This window comes from Athene cunicularia (genome assembly GCF_003259725.1).
Source record: "Athene cunicularia isolate RWA chromosome 12 unlocalized genomic scaffold, athCun1 chr12_part1, whole genome shotgun sequence".
NCBI lineage: Eukaryota > Metazoa > Chordata > Aves > Strigiformes > Strigidae > Athene > Athene cunicularia.
The window spans coordinates 6,288,443-6,309,186 of record NW_020799116.1 but is presented as its reverse complement, the minus strand read 5'-3'; the positions used below and the strand labels follow the sequence as shown (position 1 = coordinate 6,309,186).

General features: G+C 42.7%; 1 protein-coding gene across 5 annotated transcripts in view; it reads left to right on the top strand.

Annotated features, from left to right (window-relative positions):
- Nucleotides 1-20,744, top strand: part of MAGI1 (membrane associated guanylate kinase, WW and PDZ domain containing 1) — a 171,388-nt gene that overhangs the window by 137,345 nt on the left and 13,299 nt on the right. For 3 of the 5 annotated variants that reach the window (XM_026857727.1, XM_026857728.1, XM_026857725.1), the window contains exons 13-18: nucleotides 3,184-3,400; nucleotides 9,364-9,441; nucleotides 11,370-11,461; nucleotides 12,765-12,957; nucleotides 16,103-16,396; nucleotides 19,692-19,895. In XM_026857727.1, the coding sequence (XP_026713528.1) occupies nucleotides 3,184-3,400; nucleotides 9,364-9,441; nucleotides 11,370-11,461; nucleotides 12,765-12,957; nucleotides 16,103-16,396; nucleotides 19,692-19,895 (1,078 nt within the window). The remainder of the gene's footprint in view (nucleotides 1-3,183; nucleotides 3,401-9,363; nucleotides 9,442-11,369; nucleotides 11,462-12,764; nucleotides 12,958-16,102; nucleotides 16,397-19,691; nucleotides 19,896-20,744) is intronic. The other 2 variants (XM_026857726.1, XM_026857724.1) reach the window with 2 other exon arrangements.

The window sequence follows — 20,744 nt, the reverse complement described above, 5'->3', positions numbered from 1 at the left end:
CAGCCGGTGGGGAAAGGGCGGCGAGGAGATACCTGTTTCCCAATGCTACATCTTCTTCATCTGTCTTTTGAAGGATGAGCACTGTGAAGTTTCAGCAGGGGTGTAGGGAAGCTGGCACAGGCTGTATATCTCAGACCTGGGGCTTGTGTAGGGCACGAGAAACTCCAGCTTTCCACATACTTATTTTGTCATGGCTGTAGTACAGTGCCAAGATGATTGGTTTTCCCATCACCTGTCTGCCTAAATGGACTCGAGGTAGTCACTGTAGTCCCGATTTCTAGCCAGTTTTGGTGAAGAGTGTTTCTGGCAAGGTATTTGTGCTTATCAGCAGCTTTGGAGACCATAGACGCTGGAGAGTCCGGGGTGCTCTTGCCGACTTGGGTAGTTCAGTGCCCCGTGCTCTTGTAGCTACTGTCAGAAGTCAGTTCAGCTTACCTGCTTTACTTTGTGCTGAAAAACATGATCAGCATCTCAGGGTGAGGTGTGAACCACCCACTCCGCAGCAGTTTGTCCCCAAACAGCCCCGTGCTCATCTGGCCCTGGTTTAGCTGCTTTCCTGCCCGTGTGTGAGCTGAGCGAGCTGGAGAGTCAGATCCAGACCCAGGAGGATCAACCCTAAAGCTAGGAATGGGGCAGGTGACTGAGAAACCAGCCTTTCATAGGCATGCGATCAGCTCATCTCTCCTGGGAAAGCTCCACCTTTGTACTGAGACACAAACTTCTTCACCTGGACGCTGCCCATGGCAGGAGCTGCAGAGAGCAGGGCAGTCAGACCCCTGCAAGTCCTGCTGCTGTTGAAGCTGCTAGAGCACCTGCAAAGAAGTTTGTCCCCAAACCCTTTTGGCCTCATCTGGTGATGTGAAAGTTGATTAATATTGTCTTGAATTAATTACATATATTCATTATTTCCGTGGTTGTGTTCCCCTTTGTTCCCCTCTTCAACTCCTACATAAAAGTGTTTCAGGCTTTTGGAAGGAGTTACTGTTTGGAAAAACAATTGTCCCTCTAAAGAATTTTCCACCTATTTCTTGCAAAATATCTGTGTATTTGCAATTGCAACTATAGTTTTGTTAGAGGTGGTTTTGCTTGAGTTGTGCTGACACTTCCATTTGCAACGCCAATACCAAATAGCAATCATAATTAGTTCAATATTTAGACCTTTCATATCGTAAAGTGAGAGCGCTTTTTAAAGTTCAAGCTTTGTTTCTTTTTAAATCAGAAAGTTTTCAGAGAGTTCTCAACATTTCCCCAAGGGCTGAATAAAGCTTCACATTTTAGTCCCCGTACTCCCAACTTCTGTAAACCAGCTATTTCCAGTGAGTTCGTCCTGAATTTTCACAGGATGCTTGTAGTTATTTTAGTAGTTTGGCCAAACAAACAAAACAATCCAGATGGCTGGACTAAGAGTCGTAAAGTGTTTTTTCTTTTTTATTTTTAAGTTACAAAGGAATGATTATCCATGGCATAGATGTTTTAAAACTGTTTCATTTAAAAAATGAAGAGCTTTATCTGAATTAGCTTCCTTTACCACTTAAAAAGCTAGAAATGCTTGAAATTAGTTCAGATATTTGTATTTCAAAGTCTGCAGATGAGTAATCACAGCAGGTATGCTTTGTTCGAAATTGCTTTAAAGGACAAAGGCAATTTCACATTCTAGTCGATCGAGAGATCATTTTAAAAAATGCTGCTAGTGGATCAACAACTTGAATTTAAGACTGCGAGGTCAAAGTCATTTTGGCTGTTGGAGCCTGTTTTTTTCCTCAGTGTAAACCTAAAAATATGTGCAACTTTAAAAAAAAAAAAAATACCCAAACCCCAAAAAGTTTAATGTTAAGACTCAAAAAGAGGGCACTTTCATATGGGGACTTTCTCTTCTGTAATTAATTCAGCCCTGCTGTGATGGAGCATTGTCTACCTGGAGTTTTGCATTCAGAGTAAAGGGAGGGGGGTCCTCAGCCCTGTGTGCCCTTCAGCCCCCCGTGCTGATCTGCTCTTTGCTGCTGGCTTTTCTCCCAGCCCCTGCTCAGTTTTCTATGGAGAAGTCCCTGAAAGCAGAGACTCCTGTTGCAATGTTTTTGGGTACCCACCCCTGCCATCAGGAGGCTTTAAATTTTTGTCTGAGGTTTCTTGGTACGACTGGCTGACCCTTTTTATCCAGGAGATCGTGGATGTTGTAAAAACAACCTGTCGGATGCTGTTTTTCTGGCTGTCCTCTGCATCACAGCAGCCTCAGGAATGTGCCAGTTCCCTGTGCAGGTGGGAGACTGGACTCAGCCTAGATGCCAACCCAAGGTCATCGCAAAAGAGAATTAGAAAGCGTTTGCTGTACAGTTTGGGGAGCTCTTGTTGAGGGACGATTTTGCTGTATGTTGAGTAGTAAAAATCCTGGCAACGCGAAGGTGACATGCTTCATTTGAGCACACCATTGTGAATTTGAGTTAAGAATTATGTACCCTGCTTAGCTAAATACTGAGCAGACAGACCTCTTGATAGACTGCTTTTGAATAAGTCTTGAATTTAGGCGGACGTATTTTTCCCATTTTAATACGCTCAATTAAAACAAGGAAATCAAACTGCAAATAGATGTTTTCACATTTGTTGAAGTTCTGCTGTAATCCTGTGGATGCCCTGGGAAGCAGAGACGTAAAAGTGGTACTCTGTTGTCCACCCACTTGTGATGTGGGGGTTGCAAGAGCTGCAGAGGAAGAGTGATCTTTCATAGTAAGGGCTGTGCTTGCATCTGTTTCAGAGGACTGTTTAAGTTTTCACATTAAAATTTGGTAGTTTTTCCTTTTTCTTGCAGGCTCAAGTTAGAGCCTAATGCTATCTGACTAGAAGGCTGAGTTTTTCTGCTTTAATGTAGGAAAAAATAAGTGCGCTGAAACTAGTAACCTGTGATGAGATTTAGATTTGTTTTATGAGATGGAGAACTGCATATATTTTTTTATGATAAATGACTTTGTTTTGCATATCTCTTTCTGTCAGTCTGCCTATCAAAATCTGTCACCGGGGAATTTAACTGTCCCCAGCATTAACTGGTGGCAGCAAAACCGTGATTTATATATTTACTTCTGTGCATGCAGAAACCCTGATCAAAGAAGGGAGAAAAATTGATGGAAAACACCCACTCAGAGACCAATAACCGTCTGTTCTCTCTCTTTCCACTCGCTTTCTTCCTTACAGCAACCACTTGAAAGGAAAGACAGCCAAAACAGTTCTCAGCATAGCGTCTCCAGCCACCGCAGCGGGCACACCGCTTCCCCCGTTCACAGCACGCAGGTGCTGCCGGACTACACCGCCGCGGAGGTGCCGGCTGCGGATCAACCGGACAGTTCTGGGCAGAAAAAGCCAGATCCATTCAAAATCTGGGCCCAGTCCAGGAGCATGTATGAAAGCCGACGTGAGTATGAAGCAGGTGTGGTTGCTAAGGCTACGGCTCTGGCAGCTGCTCTCTGTATATTTTCTTTGCGAAGAACTGAATCTTTTAGATTTATGTTGAAAATATAAGGCTTCCGTTGTTAATTTGGTATCTGTCAATGATAGAGGTGCAGTTTCCTCTCTGCTGAGGAATGAATTTAGATCATCTCTAGGAAAGGGCACTTAGACCAAAGCTTAATACGCAAAATCCCTTTAAAATTAAAGACGACCATCTTTTCCCCTATTTTTTCATTTTGCTTTTAAATTAGGCTGAAGGAGATTTTCCAGGTTTGCTATCCAGATCCTAAACTCTTTTTTTTGAGGTTAAGACTCATTGTCTGATATGCATAGGAATTTCAGAAAGGAGGAGAAGTGTTTAGTTTGCTGAAATTCATATCAGATGTTTTCTAGTCTCACCCTGGGGAGGAAAAAATCCAGCTGAGCCATTTTACTTTGACCAGAGTGGACACTTTAACAATACAGATATCAAATGCATATTGTAAGTGGCTTTTATGGCAATTAATAATCTGCACACTTGGCTGATAGTTCAGCAGGGCTTTGACTCTGCTCCAAGACCATAAACATAGTTTCAACCAGTTTCTTCTCTGCAAACAAAATAAACATGCTGCTTTGCTTTAATTGCACTGCTGAAGATGACTGAATCTATAAAAGCTTCTTAAAGAAAGAGTTAGGGTATTAGGTTCATTTTCAAAAGTAGTAGTTACTTTAGTTTCAGAAAAGGGAGCTTCAAAGTCCATGTGCTCTAAGAGTATCACCAGGAGTTTGATGTTATTGTGCTAACTGGAAATTGGTAAAACCAGTATGAAGTGAACATTACCTCAGAATAAAAAATGGTAGGACTGTTTTTTTCTGACCAAATGAATCACTTCAGAATCTTATGTCCTGGAAAAATTAAATCATGAGTCACAGTTTCTTGGCTGAAGATGCATCTCTTTGGATTGAATGTCTCAGCAATGCAGTTTGTAGGTGTCTCAGCTTCTGTTTGCTCCTTCCCTTCCCTTCCCTGGGATTTGGCGTAATGACCCTGCGGGCTCTTGGGCCAGGTCATACTGATCTGCGGAGAAGTGCTGTGTCAGAACTTGCACGTGCATCTTGTTGAAAGAGGAAAAAGGGGCAAGAGCTGAGGGACGGTGACTCTTCAGCCCTGCAGAGCTGTGGGCTGAGCTCCTCCTTCTCCTTCCCGGATGGACAAGGCTGAGGCTGGCCCGTGGCACCGGCATCACCCCTGCTCGGCTTGCGTGGGTCCTGTAGGCAGTGTGCTGGCATTGCCTCTGACCCCCTGCAGCTACTTAGCTAATTTCTAATTAACTGTTTAACTCATACTAATTAGTCATTAGTATCAGCTTAGCAGCCTTAACTCCAGCTTGTCTTTCCTGATAAAACACAAGGCTGAGCTGGAGAAATCCTCAAGTGCACAGGCAGGCAGTCGCCCTTCTGTGTCCACCCCCAACACCACGTGCTAAATCCTCCCTCTTTCCTTGATGGCTGCAGGTATCTTGCAGAGGTTTTATCCTTGTCCCTGATTAGAGCCCCTCCAGAGGCCTTTTCACTGTCTCCTGACCTGCTGGTTTCCCACACCCCGTCTCTCCCTGTGCTACAGTCCTTTCTGCTTGGGCCTGTTGCTAGACTAGGATCTGCTACATCCCTTCAGCTTCCCTGTCTCACCTCTTCATGGTCTAGCATCTCTGTAGTGGGGCTGATCCTCTTCTAGTGCTTCAGTCCTCATCTCCTGCCTCTTCTACTGAGTGACACCTACCTGTTTGAATGTCTAGTGGTTTTCTACCACCTGTTTGTCCCATTGCCATTTGCTTCCCAGGAAGGTGTCTTCTGAGATTTCTTGGTTTCATAGATAGAGGGGTTTTGGAGAATGGCAGAAATGTGATATGGTCACGTCTATTGTAAGCATGTGCCACCAGAAGTGTCCAAGAGCCTATGAATTTCCGACCCTAAGACAGAGTGAAACACATTCCCTGGGGAATAACCTGTACTCTTGCTTCATGACATGGCTTTGCTGCGCCTAATGAAAGCTGAAGAAAACCAGGAGAGACATAGTCTAAGTGAAAAAGGCAGTGGGACGTGATCTGTCTCCTGTCACAGTCTGATCCCGAAGTGTGACTGGTGGTTTTATTTAGAGGTCAGTGGTCAGCTCCTTCTCCTTCCCTCACCAAGCCCTCACCTTCCATCCCTCTTACCTCGCTCATAAATGGAGACAGTGGTTCACAGCTGGAACCCAGCACCTCTTCTGCCCTGGCAGCTGGTGATGAGCCACCATGTTTCTTTCCCTGTGCTCAGTCTGCATGAAAGGTGGGCAATTGGCAGCTGCTCTGTTACAAATATGAATCATCCCTTTGAGACTCCCTTCCCAGTGTTGCCCAAGCACCAGCTGTGTGGCTCTCGGACCACTCGTAGGGATCTCTGCGGATGTGGAGCACCACAGACTGTGGAATGGGAGAAACCGTTCCCTTGGCCTCCAGTTTCACTGTCTGTCTGCTCTGCGTGTGCTGTTCTTCGTGGTGTTACCCAGCTGCAGTTCAATTCAACTCCGGTGCCTCCTTTGGCTGCTGGGGATACAGTCATTGCTTTCTTCTTTACTTGAGCACCCATTCTCTTTGGCTTTGGGAGGTTAACATCTCCTCTCCCATGACATCCATAGCTTTGGGTGCTAGGTGTGACTCCCTCGGCATCCTTCTGGTGAAGGCATGAGCAGAACTAAATGAATATCTAATGCACAGCAGGAGGGTGCCACCCTAGTACCAGTGCTGAGATTGGCTGATGCATCCAGTACCTTTTGGTGGGTCCTGGAAGCCCCCCTGCCCCAGGAGCCTGGGCTCAGCTCTCCCTGCTGCCCATTACAGGGCTTCCTCTCTGTTGATTCATGGCCTTAAATTCTAACAAACATGAAAAGGTTTATAAACTGTTCATTTGAGAGGCAGGGTTGTGAATCCTCAGATGAAAAACAGCAACAACCCTTTGGGCTGAAGTATATGATGAAGTTAAAAAAGTCAAAATTTTAGAGCATTAGATCATCTTAAGTGTTTTATTTTGTCCCATTTGTGAAATTGTTGAGTATAAAGAGAACATAGTGCAATTTTTCAAGTGCAGTTGACACAAGAAGATGAATTCATTAGCCCCAGCTCAGACAGAAATTTTTTTTTCATCTAAAATTAATAATATAAAGAGGTTTTATTCAATATATGAATACGTCGTCCCCAGGATGTTTTTAAGAAATACTGAATCTGTAATGACCACCTACTGCCTTTTTCACAGGGAGTGCCTTGCACTGTTATTAGCATTAATAATAATTAGATATAGAAAGCACCCAGGCAACATTTTAATTTTTCAGAATTAGTAAAATGCGTTATTCCTTTCTTTGAGTATTCTTTGGATCAGTAGTTCACAAAAAAAGTCTTTATTTGACTTAGGTGACTTGTCTCGCTGAAGCCATTGGTAGAGCAGAAATTGGTTCAAAAGCCCCAGATAACCTATAATTTTGTAAAAGCATGTGGTTTTTTGATTTACCCAATTCATCTTAATATCAGGAAGTACTCCAGTTCTGCGGAGGAGAGCCACAGACAGTGCCTGTTTAGGGGAGGAAAGAAAAAAGAAAAATTAAGCTAGAATTTACAATGCAAAGCTAAGCAATGATTCCATAACTGTGTCTGGACTCTGGGTGAGTGGCAGCAGATGAGAACTACAACTTTATTCAACAAATATGGGCTAAAGTTCCTTCACATGCAGCTCCCCTGGGTGAGCGGATCAGGCCTACAAGGTGCTGAGTGCGTGGGCTCTGCTCCAAGGAAGCTTATTTTCAAGCTGTGAACCCAAAGGGACTTGAATGCTTTAAGGCTAAGTCTGAGCTCAAATGCTCTGCTGCAATCTGGCCCAGAGTGGCAATTCTTTGCTGGATTAAGACTTTGGAGAATAGCTGGCTTTGTGTTAAGTGAATCTGAAAACAGATCATTCACTGGCGATAACAAATGTGCTCTTTGCTGGTGCTAAGTTTTAGCTGCCTGAGCTCCTCTTTATGGGTAACTCATTGCTGCTCGTGGGAGTTTTGTACATGAATCAGTGAGAAGGACAAACCTTTAAGATTTAAAAACTGAAGCGGTTCCAAGATCCAGGAATGACATACGTTAAGAGCACTCAGTGAGAAAAACAGCAATTGAATAGTTTATCAGAAGAACCGCAATTCTGAAATCTTGCACTGTTTTATTGAAAATATATTTTTATAATATGCTTTTTATTTTTCAATGTATTATTAAACTTCCTTAAAGATTAACACAATCTGTTGTCAAATTTTTCTCATGTGGCCTGATTGCTTTGCAAAATACCGTATCCTACATATGGCCATCTGTCAAAACAGCAGTGACAAAATGAATTAATCTGAATTGCAGATGTGTTAATGAATCCCTTTGAAGGGCTTAAGCATTTAATTAAAAGTAAAGCAGAACACGATAGATAATTTTTAAAGCTTTTAAAATATTCTAAGTTATCATTAATATTTGAATTTTATTTTCAGGCACATCATTTATTTGGTAGGATTTTCTCTCCCCAAATCTAATTAAAATAATACAAACAAGTCTTGACCCCAGAGTGTAGTGTTCACTCACCAGCCATTACATAGAATTAAAAATATTTGCACAATGATACCAAACATTAGATACTTTCTCCCTAAAATAGAAAAGAAAAATACTCTCAGGAAATTGCAGACGCCTTCTCGTCAGACTTTAAAGATGATAGTCAGTAAAAGCCCCTTGGTAGGCTTGCGTCCTTTTAGTTTATTGTATTATAGGAGACAAAGAGTTGCAGTCACACACGTGGGCACACAGATGTGTCCATGCCCTTAGAGATATGTCTCGCTAAAAAGGACTGGAGCACTTGCAGCCCCTGTGTCGAGAGCAGAGGCTGGCGGGCTGTTGTGGAGCTGGGTCGTGGGAAGACTGTACTGGTGTTTGTCCGGCACCAGCCTGGTCCGTGGCTCAGTCAAGGCAACGTGCCTTCCCCAAGCCTCAGTGGCAGAACTTGGTCATCTCGCTGAGAACATGCTGAAGGCATTATTTGAAAGCTTTCCATGCCACCGGAAGGGTTGATTAAAAGGAAGAGACAGAAAAACTGAAATTCTCCTGCAGTGGGATAGTTTAGAAAACAGAGCTTCCCGGCAAACACAGAATGTCCATGAGATTTATGGGTAAATCACAGGGTTTTTCAACACTGAAACTCTCCATCAGCTTCAGTGAGACTATTCACTCTTAATTTCAGACTTCTCCTTATATACTTTGCTGAATATGGCCCTTAAATCTTTCGTACTTTGCCAAGCTGTGAGTCATTGCAAGTGCGGGTGCCTCAAGTGAGCTAGTGACTAAAGCAAACTCATAATGATTATTTTTGAATCCATCTTTTGTTGAAACTGATATCACACTGGGCAGATTTTTTATATATATATAACATGTAAGATAACTGTTAAAAGTTTGTATAGGAAGGTTTGATTAAAATGACCTACAAGTAAGCACTGTGTTCATTATTCATCACCATGTATTTAGAATTTCTTTTAACATTAGAGAAAGATATTTCCATTTGGAAAACTTAACTATGTCACGATGGTGGAAATTTTTTTGTAGAAAAATATTTTTAAGCTGTTCACAAAGAGATTCTTCCTCTGAGGAGAAAAAAAAAATGAGTTCTAATATACCTGCATGCATGTGCATAAATGTATAAATTCATATATGTGTGCATATTATATATCCACATGTACACAAGCATGTGCAAATAGATGTGAAAGTTAGTATGTTGTAATCCATAGTAGCTATAACCTTAGCAATTTATGCATGAAAGCCTAACATGATCCATACAGTCAAAATTAATGAAATGAACTAACAAAAAAGCAGATACATTAAGCTTTGCAAAATTGTAAAATTAATATTACAGCTATGTCACCTTCGCCTGCAACTGGACTGAGCAAGGGTGAGAGAGAGAGAGAAATCAATTCCACGAGTTTTGGAGAATGTAAGACTGTGCCGAGAATGTATCTGTGTCTTGTGATGTCTTGTTCTGGTGTCATTGCTGCTCTGTGGCGGGGGGCTCTTCATCACCAAGGGAGTCTGGCAGGGCCGTACGCCAAGGTTAGCCACGAAGGTGCAAAGTACTTGCTTTACTGTGTACCGGCCAGCGGCGGGTTCCGTAGGCCCACGCTGAAGCTCTCTGCAGAAGCCATTTTGCCTCTGACAGATCCAACACGCGCTATTAATTGGTTGGGGCCAGCCTTTGCCAAAAAAGCCTGTGAAGTGCTGGAGAGACGCTTACGAATGTGTCTGTTCTTCACGCTCCCCCTCACTGAAGGCAGTGACAAACACCAATTAATTCATTGTCTAAGTTCTGCCGTTGCGCTTCACGTCTGTACGGTGGCAAGCTGCCTCCAGCCAGCTCGCCTGAACAGATGAACCACGCAGGCTTCCAGCGTGTTCATCACCTGATTATTCTGTAGTTGTATCTGGACAAACATTAGCCTCTAGTTCAGTAAGGTAATTTGCACAGGTCTTAAGCTTGGTTTATAACTTCAAGTAATTAAAATGTGAAAATACTATATATAAAACCAGTATGAATGAAAACGTCAAAGCAGGCATCTGTGCCTTAGCAGTCACCTGTTCTTTTAATTTTTAGTATTCCCAGGTCTTAAATTCATACTGTATTTTCAACCTGTTTCTTAAATTCATATTATATTTTCAACCTGTTGAGTCATTGAAGAGAGAGCATCAGAGCTAACCAAAAGTCTTAACGCTGAAAAGCACCACATGACTAAACCCAAACCCTTGTGCAACTGGCACTGACGGTGTAAAGTGCAATCAGGGCCCAGTCAGACGCTCACTAATGTCAGCGGAAAACAACCAGTTTATCTGCTCATAGATACAAAAAACTAGATGATGTTTCATTAAATGTGCAGCATCCCGTATCTGAGTATGCACTTCCTTAAATTACATTCCCGAATGACATACTTTGGGTTTTTTTACTAAAGATACAGGCGGCTGACTTGTAAAGGATCAGCTTTTTTATCGTTAAGTATAAATTTTGGGAGGGGATCATTACAAAATTAGTTAATGTTGCAGATACTAACCAATAAATATTAAATGAACCTGAAGTTGTCTTCTGATATGATTTAACGTTTAGCAATTAATTTTGCATTTTAAAAAAGGGATGAAAGCAAGCATGAATAAGTTAATATAAAACATTACTGTTCAACCGCACTTCAAGGTTAGTACTTCACTCTATGTAATATTCATTGTGAAAACCTTGCTGGTGTTCCATACTAATGAGTAGGTAAGGTTGGACTTTTTTATGTTTCCAGCTGTTTTTCTCATTCAGTGGTTTTACAGATCCCATACACAAGCAAGTAAGAGTCAGGAGAGCTGCACAGTTTTCAGTGGAGTCCTTCTGTTCTACACCAAGCAGGGATCTGTCCCTTAGTTATTTAAAGCAGTATCAGTAGACAGTTAGCAAACTATGCTTGTGAAAGTTAATTAAACAGTAGAAGTCATAACAAGTGGCTCTTTTGTCTCCCATGAAAGAGGAGGCAGCTGTATTGTTTCTGGCGGAGTAGTTCTCCATTGTACACTTTTATTTATTGATGATTTGGAAGAGGTTCTTTCACTGGGTAATGATGCTAATATTGATGGAAGGAAATATTATAGTGATAAACAAATGGCAAGTCACAATTAGACACCTAGAAAGTAGAAATCACTGTATAATTTTTAGTAGTGATTTAAATAATAATAATCCTTTATTATTTAAAACTATATGTGTTCTTAATTATGTCTAAAAATTCAAGACCGCCTCATTTAAAGAGTAAAATTTTGCAGCAGATCCCTCTACACATACATCAGAGTAGTCCTGTGTGGGGTTTGGATTAAAAATTATAGTTTGCCTTCTTTCCCTTCTAGTTCCAGATTACCAAGAACAGGATATCTTTCTATGGAGAAAGGAAACCGGCTTTGGATTTAGGATTCTAGGTGGAAATGAGCCTGGAGAACCTGTGAGTATATCTAGAAGTGACCATGTTTTAACTCACGTCATCTTCCAGAATCACAGCAGTAGCATGTAAAGATGTGTACAACTGCGCTGTGGCATCTCTGTTAAAATAACCAGTGTGCTGTGCATATCCTGCAACTCCTTCCCACCCTCCCTCCAAAAAAGCAAACCAAAACTCCCAGAACTGAAATAGGTTTGCCTTCCCCTGCTATTCCCTGTCGTTGTGATAGCCCGGATGAAAGCAGACAGGGCTGAAATTGCCTGGACATTGAGGAAACGATGTCCTGGTCAGGTTTGAAAGTATTTTGATCTTCGGGTGTCAGCTTTTCTATTGGCAAAATTCCCTCCTAGAATTTGCTTAACCTCTTTACCATAAATCCAGTGCTTGTGGAAGGTCTCGGGCTTTTGTGTGCTGCACAGGTCAAAGCTATATAGTAGCAGCGTAAGTTTCCCCATATTTCCCTGCCAAAATTATTTTGTTCGTTTACGGAAAGAGAGACCGTGAATTCCTCTCATGTTAGAGAAACTCAACAGAACTCACTGAAGATAAACCAAGACTGAGCTGGCGGACAGGCGAGTGGTACAGAGCTTGTAAACCTTAGAAGCAGCTGAAAGGATAACTGAATATCCACTTCCCTGACAAGACCCTCCGTGCATTTAACCATCTTCCTCTCTGGTCACTGTCTGGTTGAACACATTTCCCAAGGCTGTCCGTCATTAGACTGAAAGGACCGCCTAAAGAAACAAGATGTCAGTTTATTACAATTTCATGATGTGGCTTTCACAGGAGCAGCTTTCTTGGCCAGCAGACGTTTGTCAGCAATTTCTTGTCCCTACTAAATTGGGTCTAACTGCCAGTGCCCCTTGCGTCCAGCTGACTGTTGAGATAGTTCAGATAGTTCTCAACACTTTTTTTTTTTCCTTCCTTTTTTCCGTTTCCCTTCTTCCCTGTTGCCCTTCATCCCTTTACCCCTTTTTTCCCATTTTCCCCTTTTTCCCTTTTTTCCCTTTTCCCCCTATTTCCCCCTTTTCCCCTTTTTTCCCCTTTTTGCCTTTCCCCCTTTCCTCCCTTTTTATTGCAATTTCCCCTTTTTACCCTTTTTTCCCTTTTCCCCCTTTTTATTCCCTTTTCCTTTTTTTCCCTTTTCCCCTTTTTACCCCTTTTTGCCCTTTTTCCCTTTTTTCCCCCTTTTCCCTTTTTTCCCTTTTCCCCCTTTTTATTCCCCTTTCCCCTTTTTTTCCCCCTTTTTTTCACCTTTTCCCCTTTTTCCCTCCCCCCCTCATTTTTTTCTTTCCTTTTTCATCAGATTTACATCGGTCACATTGTACCGCTGGGTGCTGCTGATGCTGACGGCCGCCTGAGATCAGGTGATGAACTGATCTGCGTGGATGGGACGCCTGTTGTCGGGAAATCGCACCAGCTTGTAGTCCAGCTTATGCAACAGGCAGCCAAACAAGGTCACGTCAATCTGACCGTCAGGCGCAAAGTGGTTTACACAGGTAGGCTGCAGTGTCACTCTGCAGGGGTGGATTTTCTTGCCAGACTCCATCTGTTCAGCAAACTGGTTAAAGAAAAAAAGCTCCTCCTTGTAATACTGGGAAAACTCAGGGGATGTGGTGTTTTTCTTCCTCTTTTGCCTATTTTTAGTCCTTTTTGATCTTGATCAAATAAGTTTCAAATATTTTGTTCCAGTCAGGACTCTCTCAGTCTCAGTTGGCTTCCCCAGACTTCATGAAGGTTTCTGATAAAATGGGGAACTGTTCAGTTGCAACATGCCATTTTTAGTTTGACTCATGCAGCAACAGACACCGTGCCTGACTGCCTATGTTTTCTATTTACTTCCCAAAATAACTGCGCTGCCTGATAGCCAGCCTTAAACTGGGAGTGAGGGAAAAGATGCTGAAGAGTCCGTAGAAGGGGAGGCAAGGGCAGAGAGCGAGTGAAGGCATTGCTGTGCGGTGGCTGATGTCCCAGGAGAAGCTTCAACTGAGGTTGCAACATGTAGTCAGCTAACTGCAAGATGCAAAACTGTTAGGTGTCATTGGTTCTGGTAGTGCAGCGTGTGTATGTCTGTTGTAATAGAGAGATTTCTGTGTGCTGAGTTATGGTAGGCATTGTGCACACACTACGCAAGTGTACAGTCTACAGAGATGAAAAAGAAGCTGGCAGAAAGATGCAGAGAGAAGTGACACTGCATGGTGGCACCCAGATTAGTGACAGAAAAATGTCCTGAGAGCAAAGAAAATGAAGACATCAGCATGAGCTCTCTAAATTACATGCAACCTTATGCTTAATACTGGAGAGTAACATTGGGGTGCTGCCTCTTCTTGTGAGTTCCTTCAGGGAGCTCAAGTGTGTGATTTGGTTTAGCTCACATTCCAACGAAAGGATATGATACAGCTTTTCAAGTTTAGGCATCAGAAGAAAAACAGGCAGTGATGTACTTTCATCTTAAAAAGCATCAAAATAACATTCAGGTTGAAAATCAGGCCTGCCGTGGAAGTTGGGACGAGAACAGTACCTCTAAAGCAGCTCTGTATTCCTATCCAGGGCTGAGCTCCTTCTGCACAATGTTAAATGTTCACTTCTCGTTTCTTTCCTTCTTCCCGTTGTGGATTAAATGCCAGGTATGTCTCTCATCTAATAGCTTCTCTCTCATTCCTGACAAAGGGCTGCTAATGTGAGAGAAGCTTTAGGAGATGAGCTTTGGGAGGAAGGGCCAGGACAGCTGAATTTTGGTATTGGTTTTGGGAGTAGATTTTCTATCCAGTTTTACAACCTCCAGGCTGGAAATTACCATCAAAGATTTAGATGCATGTGAGACCTCTTGGTATTTCATTCAGGAGCTTGTTACTCCAGACCGAGCTATTTCTGAATCTTTTCAAATGTGGACACTTACTCTAGGATAAATTATTCAGGATCCCTTCTTTCACCTTACATCTGCAGGCTTTTACATTCCAGCATAGCTTTGTAGAGAATCCTCTTCCTGAATTTTGGTCCCTTATTCCTCCTGTCATCTAAATGCCATCTATGTTCACCTGAATGGATACTCCATGTCTTGAGATTCATGTAGGGGAAATTTTATACTCCTGTATTCTTAATATGTAGAATACTATATATTCAGTACGTACTTTGAGTGTATAAGGGCAGACAGGCACTTCTATCCAAGAATATTTTAAAGTTATTTTTCTTTGGATCATGGGTTTACAGGTTCAGATTTTGTTTGGCATCCATTTTCGTGTTGTTGCTTTTAAAATTTTCAACTTAATTTTGATTCACCAAACTGGAGAAGTGACCTGATTAGTGGAGGCAGCCATTCAGCAGAGACAAGAGCAATATGCTGCCCTCGGCTGCGCAAATGGACTGTGGAGAACTGGCTGAGTAACAAGAAGTGGAAGCTATTGTGGGCCACAAGCTTTAACCTGAGGTTGGCTCAGGTGAAGAAAAACACTGTGCTGGGGTGTAGGCAGGGGGGGGAACTCTCCTGATTTCCCAGCAGATGATGGTTTAGCTGCAATATGGCCCAGCACTTCAAGAAAGACATGTTTGAGTTGGAGAGAGCCCAACTGGAGGGAGTCCAGAGGACCAGAGAGAATAAGGAGAGCTCTAGAAAACATGGTCTGCAAGGAAATACTGAACAAATTGGGATTGTTTAGCCTAAAGCAGAGAAGCGGGAGGAGGTGTTAAACTCCCCAAGACTATAAGAGGCTGCTGCAAAAAGGAAGGGAATAATATGTTCTCCATATGCCTGCTAGATAGAACTAGAAATAATAGCCTTATGTTGCAGCAGGGAAGATTTAAGTTAGATATTGCAACCAATAGATTGCCTGGGGAGATATTTAACAGCTGATTAGGCAAACATCTGTCAGGGCTGACAGTAAGTGTAGTTGGCCCTGACTCGAGCAGAGTGTGGACTAAGCAATTTTTTTGAGATTTCTTCGAGCCTTGTGGTAGCTGATTAGATTTTAAACTAATACCACTTCCAACTTCTGTTGCTGTTTAACACTTGTTTAATATTAATGTTAGAATGTTGAATGGTTTCCCCCCAACTGTACCAGACTGTACAGAGGATAGCTACTGGTTCTGCAGTCCAGAAATCCTTGATTCACAAGTTGTTTTGCTTTAGTATGGGTGGTTGTTGTCACTGAAGATCACAGTCAAAGGCAATAAGCACTACTCAACTGATAGAATTGAGTTAAAAAATACAGAGGTCTTGCGTAATGGATATTCTTCTCTCTCTTCTTGGCTTGTGCATGGTTGCACTTATATAACTGAAGTGAGGATGTGCTATCTAAAGGAGGCACCTCTGAACTAATGTAATCCAGGCTTAAAACACCACAGAGTATCCAAGCACGCGGCACTGCACTGGTTTAACTGTACTGCTGCTGTACGTGGGCAGGGAAAGGCTTTGGCCGTACGGTGGAGGGGATGAGCATGTGTGGTCAGTGCCACCATCGAACAGAGCTGTTGGTGGTGATATCCAAAGGGAGACAGAGCCCTTGATCATTATGGTCATGATTTATAGATTAAAGCAGGTGATTTTTTTTTTTTTTTTCTTTTAACATTTTCCTCAGGGAGTGGGGCGCTGTTCAAGCACTCAGTGGTGCAGCCTTCTCAGACAAGTCTTTTTGCTTCCCACCCCAGTTCCCAAGGCAGAGAATGAAGTCCCATCCCCAGCCTCTTCCCACCACAGCAGCAACCAGCCGGCCTCACTGACAGAGGAGAAGCGAACGCCTCAAGGCAGCCAGAACTCCCTCAACACTGTCAGCTCAGGCAGCGGCAGCACCAGTGGCATCGGCAGTGGTGGCGGCGGGGGCAGCGGTGTCGTCAGTGCCGTGGTCCAGCCCTACGATGTGGAAATCCGCCGCGGGGAAAACGAGGGGTTCGGCTTCGTCATCGTCTCATCGGTGAGCAGGCCAGAGGCGGGGACGACATTTGGTAAGTCTTGGGTTTTTTTTTCCACTGCACCTCAAATGAGAGGCAGATTTGGGCGCTGCAGCTGCGTGCACATGCGCACGGGATGAAGGAGGCGAGTTGGGGATCTGTTTAATTAAAAGTCATGAGAGTGCCCTAATTGATGTAATTAATAGCTTAATTGGAGGCCAAAACTTGGTAGGTGTTTGCCTCCTGGGTTTTGTTCAGCACTGAATCAAGAAAAGCAAAATGAGAAATGCCAACCTGAAGAGCAAAAATGCCACCAATGGCAGTGCCTGATCCTCCCTGAAGCTCTGGCTCTCCCTGCGAGCTGGATGCCTCTCTGGGGTTTGCTCTCAGAAGAGCAGCCGGGGATCCCCCCCAGTGATGCTGTTCCCTAATGCAGAAATGGAGCAGGTGGAATGAAATATGTCTCCTGATGATGGAATTGGGCCAGTTGATTTAAAAGCAATAATACTTAAACTGATTACCTTCTCTTTGGCAATCAGGGTTATTCTGATCCTCATTATGGAGCGAGTGTGCTGATAGCTGGGAAGTTTTAATTAACAGCGCTTGCTGGTGAGACATAAAATGGAGAATACTGTTAAAAAAGCAGGGTGGTTTTTTGACCCACTCCACCTCTTCTCAAATACATTTCTTCAGAACAGGGGGAAATGAAGTTCAAGCGATGTCACACTTAATATCCTGCCCTAATAGAAGTGCTCTCGGTTTCTTTCTGAAGACAGTCCTTTCTGGTAGGCAGACACCCATTTCCAGGTGTTGCTGTAAAAGGGGCGTGATTCTGTCTACAGAGCAAACGAGTCATATGTTGTAAAGCACAAATAAGCTGGTTTTGCAAGTGTGTGCAGAACAGCCTGCTCCAGAGCAGTAATGTCATTGCAAGGGGGAAGCCAGTCAGAGATGCTATTTTCTTCCCTTTCCATCTCCTCCAAAAGGGCCAGAGGCAGCATCCACTTATACTTCGTAGGAAAAAGTTAGTCTGTGTCATATGATAGGGATGGAGGGAGAAAGGCAAGACAGAACATGTGCCTTGGCCACCTTCACTACCTCTCAGTGCAGGGCTGTGGTTTGCAGACAAAATATATTGCAGTCTCATTGTACAACTTGAATGTTTCTGGGGCACGCACAAGAGGTGGCCTTTCCCCCTTTTTTTAATAGGCTTTTTTCCTCTGCAATTTCCTCCCATTCACCATCAGCAGTGCTCTTACTAATAGATGAAGTGAGCATCACCTCCATTGCTGGTATTGATGTAGAACAGGTGATTTCTAGAACTGTTCTGGGTATCCATGGCAGCACAGATTTCAAAGGGGAAATACCTAGTATAGACCCGGTACGTCAAGTTCTGTCAGGTTTCATGTCCTAAGCTACCTTGGCACTGTCCTCACTGCTGGCAACTGTTTTTCCAGAATAGGTATTTTGGTTCCAGAACACAACAGTGTAATGTAATATAGAGTAAACTGAACTCAGTCTAAACCGGAGAGAGAGCTTTTATTTTCTGAAAATATTTGCAAACGTGTGTAAATAACTTTTACTGTATGAAGACTATGCTCTTAACTCTTTTCTGCAGAGAAACGTTGACCTGAGGTTGTAAAGAGTTGTGTTTGCTTTAGCCCAAGATACTCACTGACTGGAAGTTTTCTGTGCAGGGGCTCCTCATGGAGATCTGTTGATCTGTGACTGTTCTTCCTTTATTTTTTTTCAAGTGTATTCAGCTTTTTCCTAATACTCTGCATGAGATGTGTTCCCTCTGCTGTGTGGTGCTTGCTTTGGACCTGCTTTGTAGTTTTTTTGTTTCCTGAGTAGTATTTAGAGATGGGCCAAACTGGTTCTAAAACCCACCTTGGTCACTTTGGTGTGGGCTCTGTCATCTGTGGACAGAGGCTTGGATAGAGTAGGAGCTCATAGCCTCAAAGCAGCCTTTGAACTGGATGGGGCTTTATATTACCAGAAGGAAGAACTTTCTAACGTCACAGTAAAAGAAGTTAAAAAAAACATCCGCCTACCACTTGCAACTAATACTAACACTTTCTGCCAGTTTTCATCGCATCTTTCCAGCTTTGTTCTCTCACCTCGCATTCCTTTTATTAGCCTTTTCTTCTTTATGGTCTTTCTGGTGTTGTCATGTGTGCAGCAATGTATATCTCTAAAACTACTAATCATATAAAGACTACATCACAGATGGGAGAGTGCATCTTTGAGGGTGAATGTATTGTGGATGCAGAGTATGAGATGGCCTCTCTGTATACCTCATGGTTTTAATCACGCGCTGCGTGCTCAAGAGCCTACTGCCTGTGTAAAGAAGCCGTACAAAAGCCCGGTGGATTTATCTGAATGAAGTTGTGTATCCCCTGTGTCCCAATTCTGGATTTTATGGACAACCCTGTGTTTTTGGGACAAACAATTGCATGGAACAGGAGGAGAATTTTGTCTCCAAAACACATTCATCCTAAAGTGCTCTTGCTGTGTGTCAGACGGCTCAATGGTTTTGTGTGTTGTTTTAGAGGTATTTAAATGAAGAAGTGCTAATTCCTTCCCTGCTCCCGTCCTGATGCCATCTAAGATCATAAAAGAGGAAGGGTTAAGAGGGCTGAGGTGGATGCCTGCACCAACCAGGTTACCTTTGTCAGTCTTGGCCCATCTGTAGTGGTCCTGTACCTTCCCTGGTAGTACCTTTATTCATGATAGAAGAAAACTGTTTCATGTTGCTTCCCCATGCAGCGCTGATAGAGTGGGTCTTCATGGTAGAAAGGGAGCCACACTCCCTCTTAGGCCTAGAACAATTTATCTTTCTAAATTGAGAAAGAACAAAACATTGGCAGAAGCTTGAACAGCAGTTGACTTAGAGAAGGACTAGAGAGGCTGACACCAATGTAATCTTGGAGGAGGAAGGTTATGCTTTCTACAAAGAGTTTCAATTTTTTTGTTGTTCAAAAATAAAGTCAGGATTTGGGTTATGATGGAGCTGCTATAGAGCAGTTGTAGTCTATAAAAATCTCACCAATTATTAACAGAAATCAAGGCGGGGGGAGTTTTGAGTGATTAACAAATCACCTTTTTGTAAAAGAAGTAAAATATTGTTCACTCATACTAGTTGATTGCCAATGTTTTGAACACTGGCAGCAAAGCTATCCTATAATAACTTTTGCTTGATGCATTAATTAATTAACCCTTAACCTTCTCTTTCCCTTTTCAACCCTTTTTCTCCTTTTCCCCTTCACCATATTCCCACGTATGTAAACAATTAAAATCCAAACCAAACCAAAACAAAACAAAAACAACCCCCAAACCAATACAAAAGCGGGAAATGCATGTGTGGCCATGCCTCACAAAATAGGTCGGATAATTGAAGGGAGTCCCGCAGACCGCTGTGGCAAGCTGAAAGTAGGCGATCGGATCTTGGCCGTCAATGGGTGCTCCATCACCAACAAGTCGCATTCAGACATCGTCAACCTCATTAAGGAAGCGGGAAACACCGTTACCCTGCGCATCATTCCAGGAGATGGTAAAGTATATGTTTCCTGCTGTCTTATCTGACCCTTTTATTGGTTTTGTTCCCGGGCTTTTTGCATCAGTCAGAGCCACAAAGTCCTGGAGGACTCAATTTACACTCCCACTTTGGAAGTTAGTGGTGAGGGAGGTTGTGAGTCTTCCATAGCTTTATTTTTTTTTTCTGTTCTATAGAAATGGGAGTTCTGTTATTAAACAGGGAGGTGCTTATTCTACAATAAACCCCCAGTATTTCATTGTATCATTTTTCTCCACATACCTCCTTAAAATGACCTTCTGTAAATTTGATGCATATCTCGGCACACATTAATCTTAGGTTAATAATGCAGCTTTAAAATATTTGGGGATCCCTTGTTAGTATGTGGGATTCCTGAAGCTTTGTATATACACAAGCCAGCTGTAGAGTAAAGAGTTCACAGAAAGGGATAAACACTTTGTCATGTTTTAAGCTGTTCAAAAAGAAGATTTGTTTTTATTCTGGGTAAGTTGCTTTGGGAGCGAGCTCAGTACATTTTGAAATGACTTTGTTAAATGGCGATGGCTCTGGAGCTGCTCTGTGCTTACAGCCCATCGTTGTAAGAGTTACCCCAGACAGGACAGGACTGTTTCAGATCAGAGGGAATGTGCAGGATCCCTAATAATATGCTGACACTTGGTACTGGTTTCAGATCACTGAACTGTTTAATAAAAGTAAGGATCTGTGTTATCTATCAGTTTCATTAAATTGATCCCTAGCTGTGACGCCAAACAGAAGCAGAGCAGAAATATCTATAGCAAAACTAAAATTGCTGTGGTTCTAAATTCTGAGTGTTTTGTTTGTTCATTGTCCTTCTCTGCCACGGAT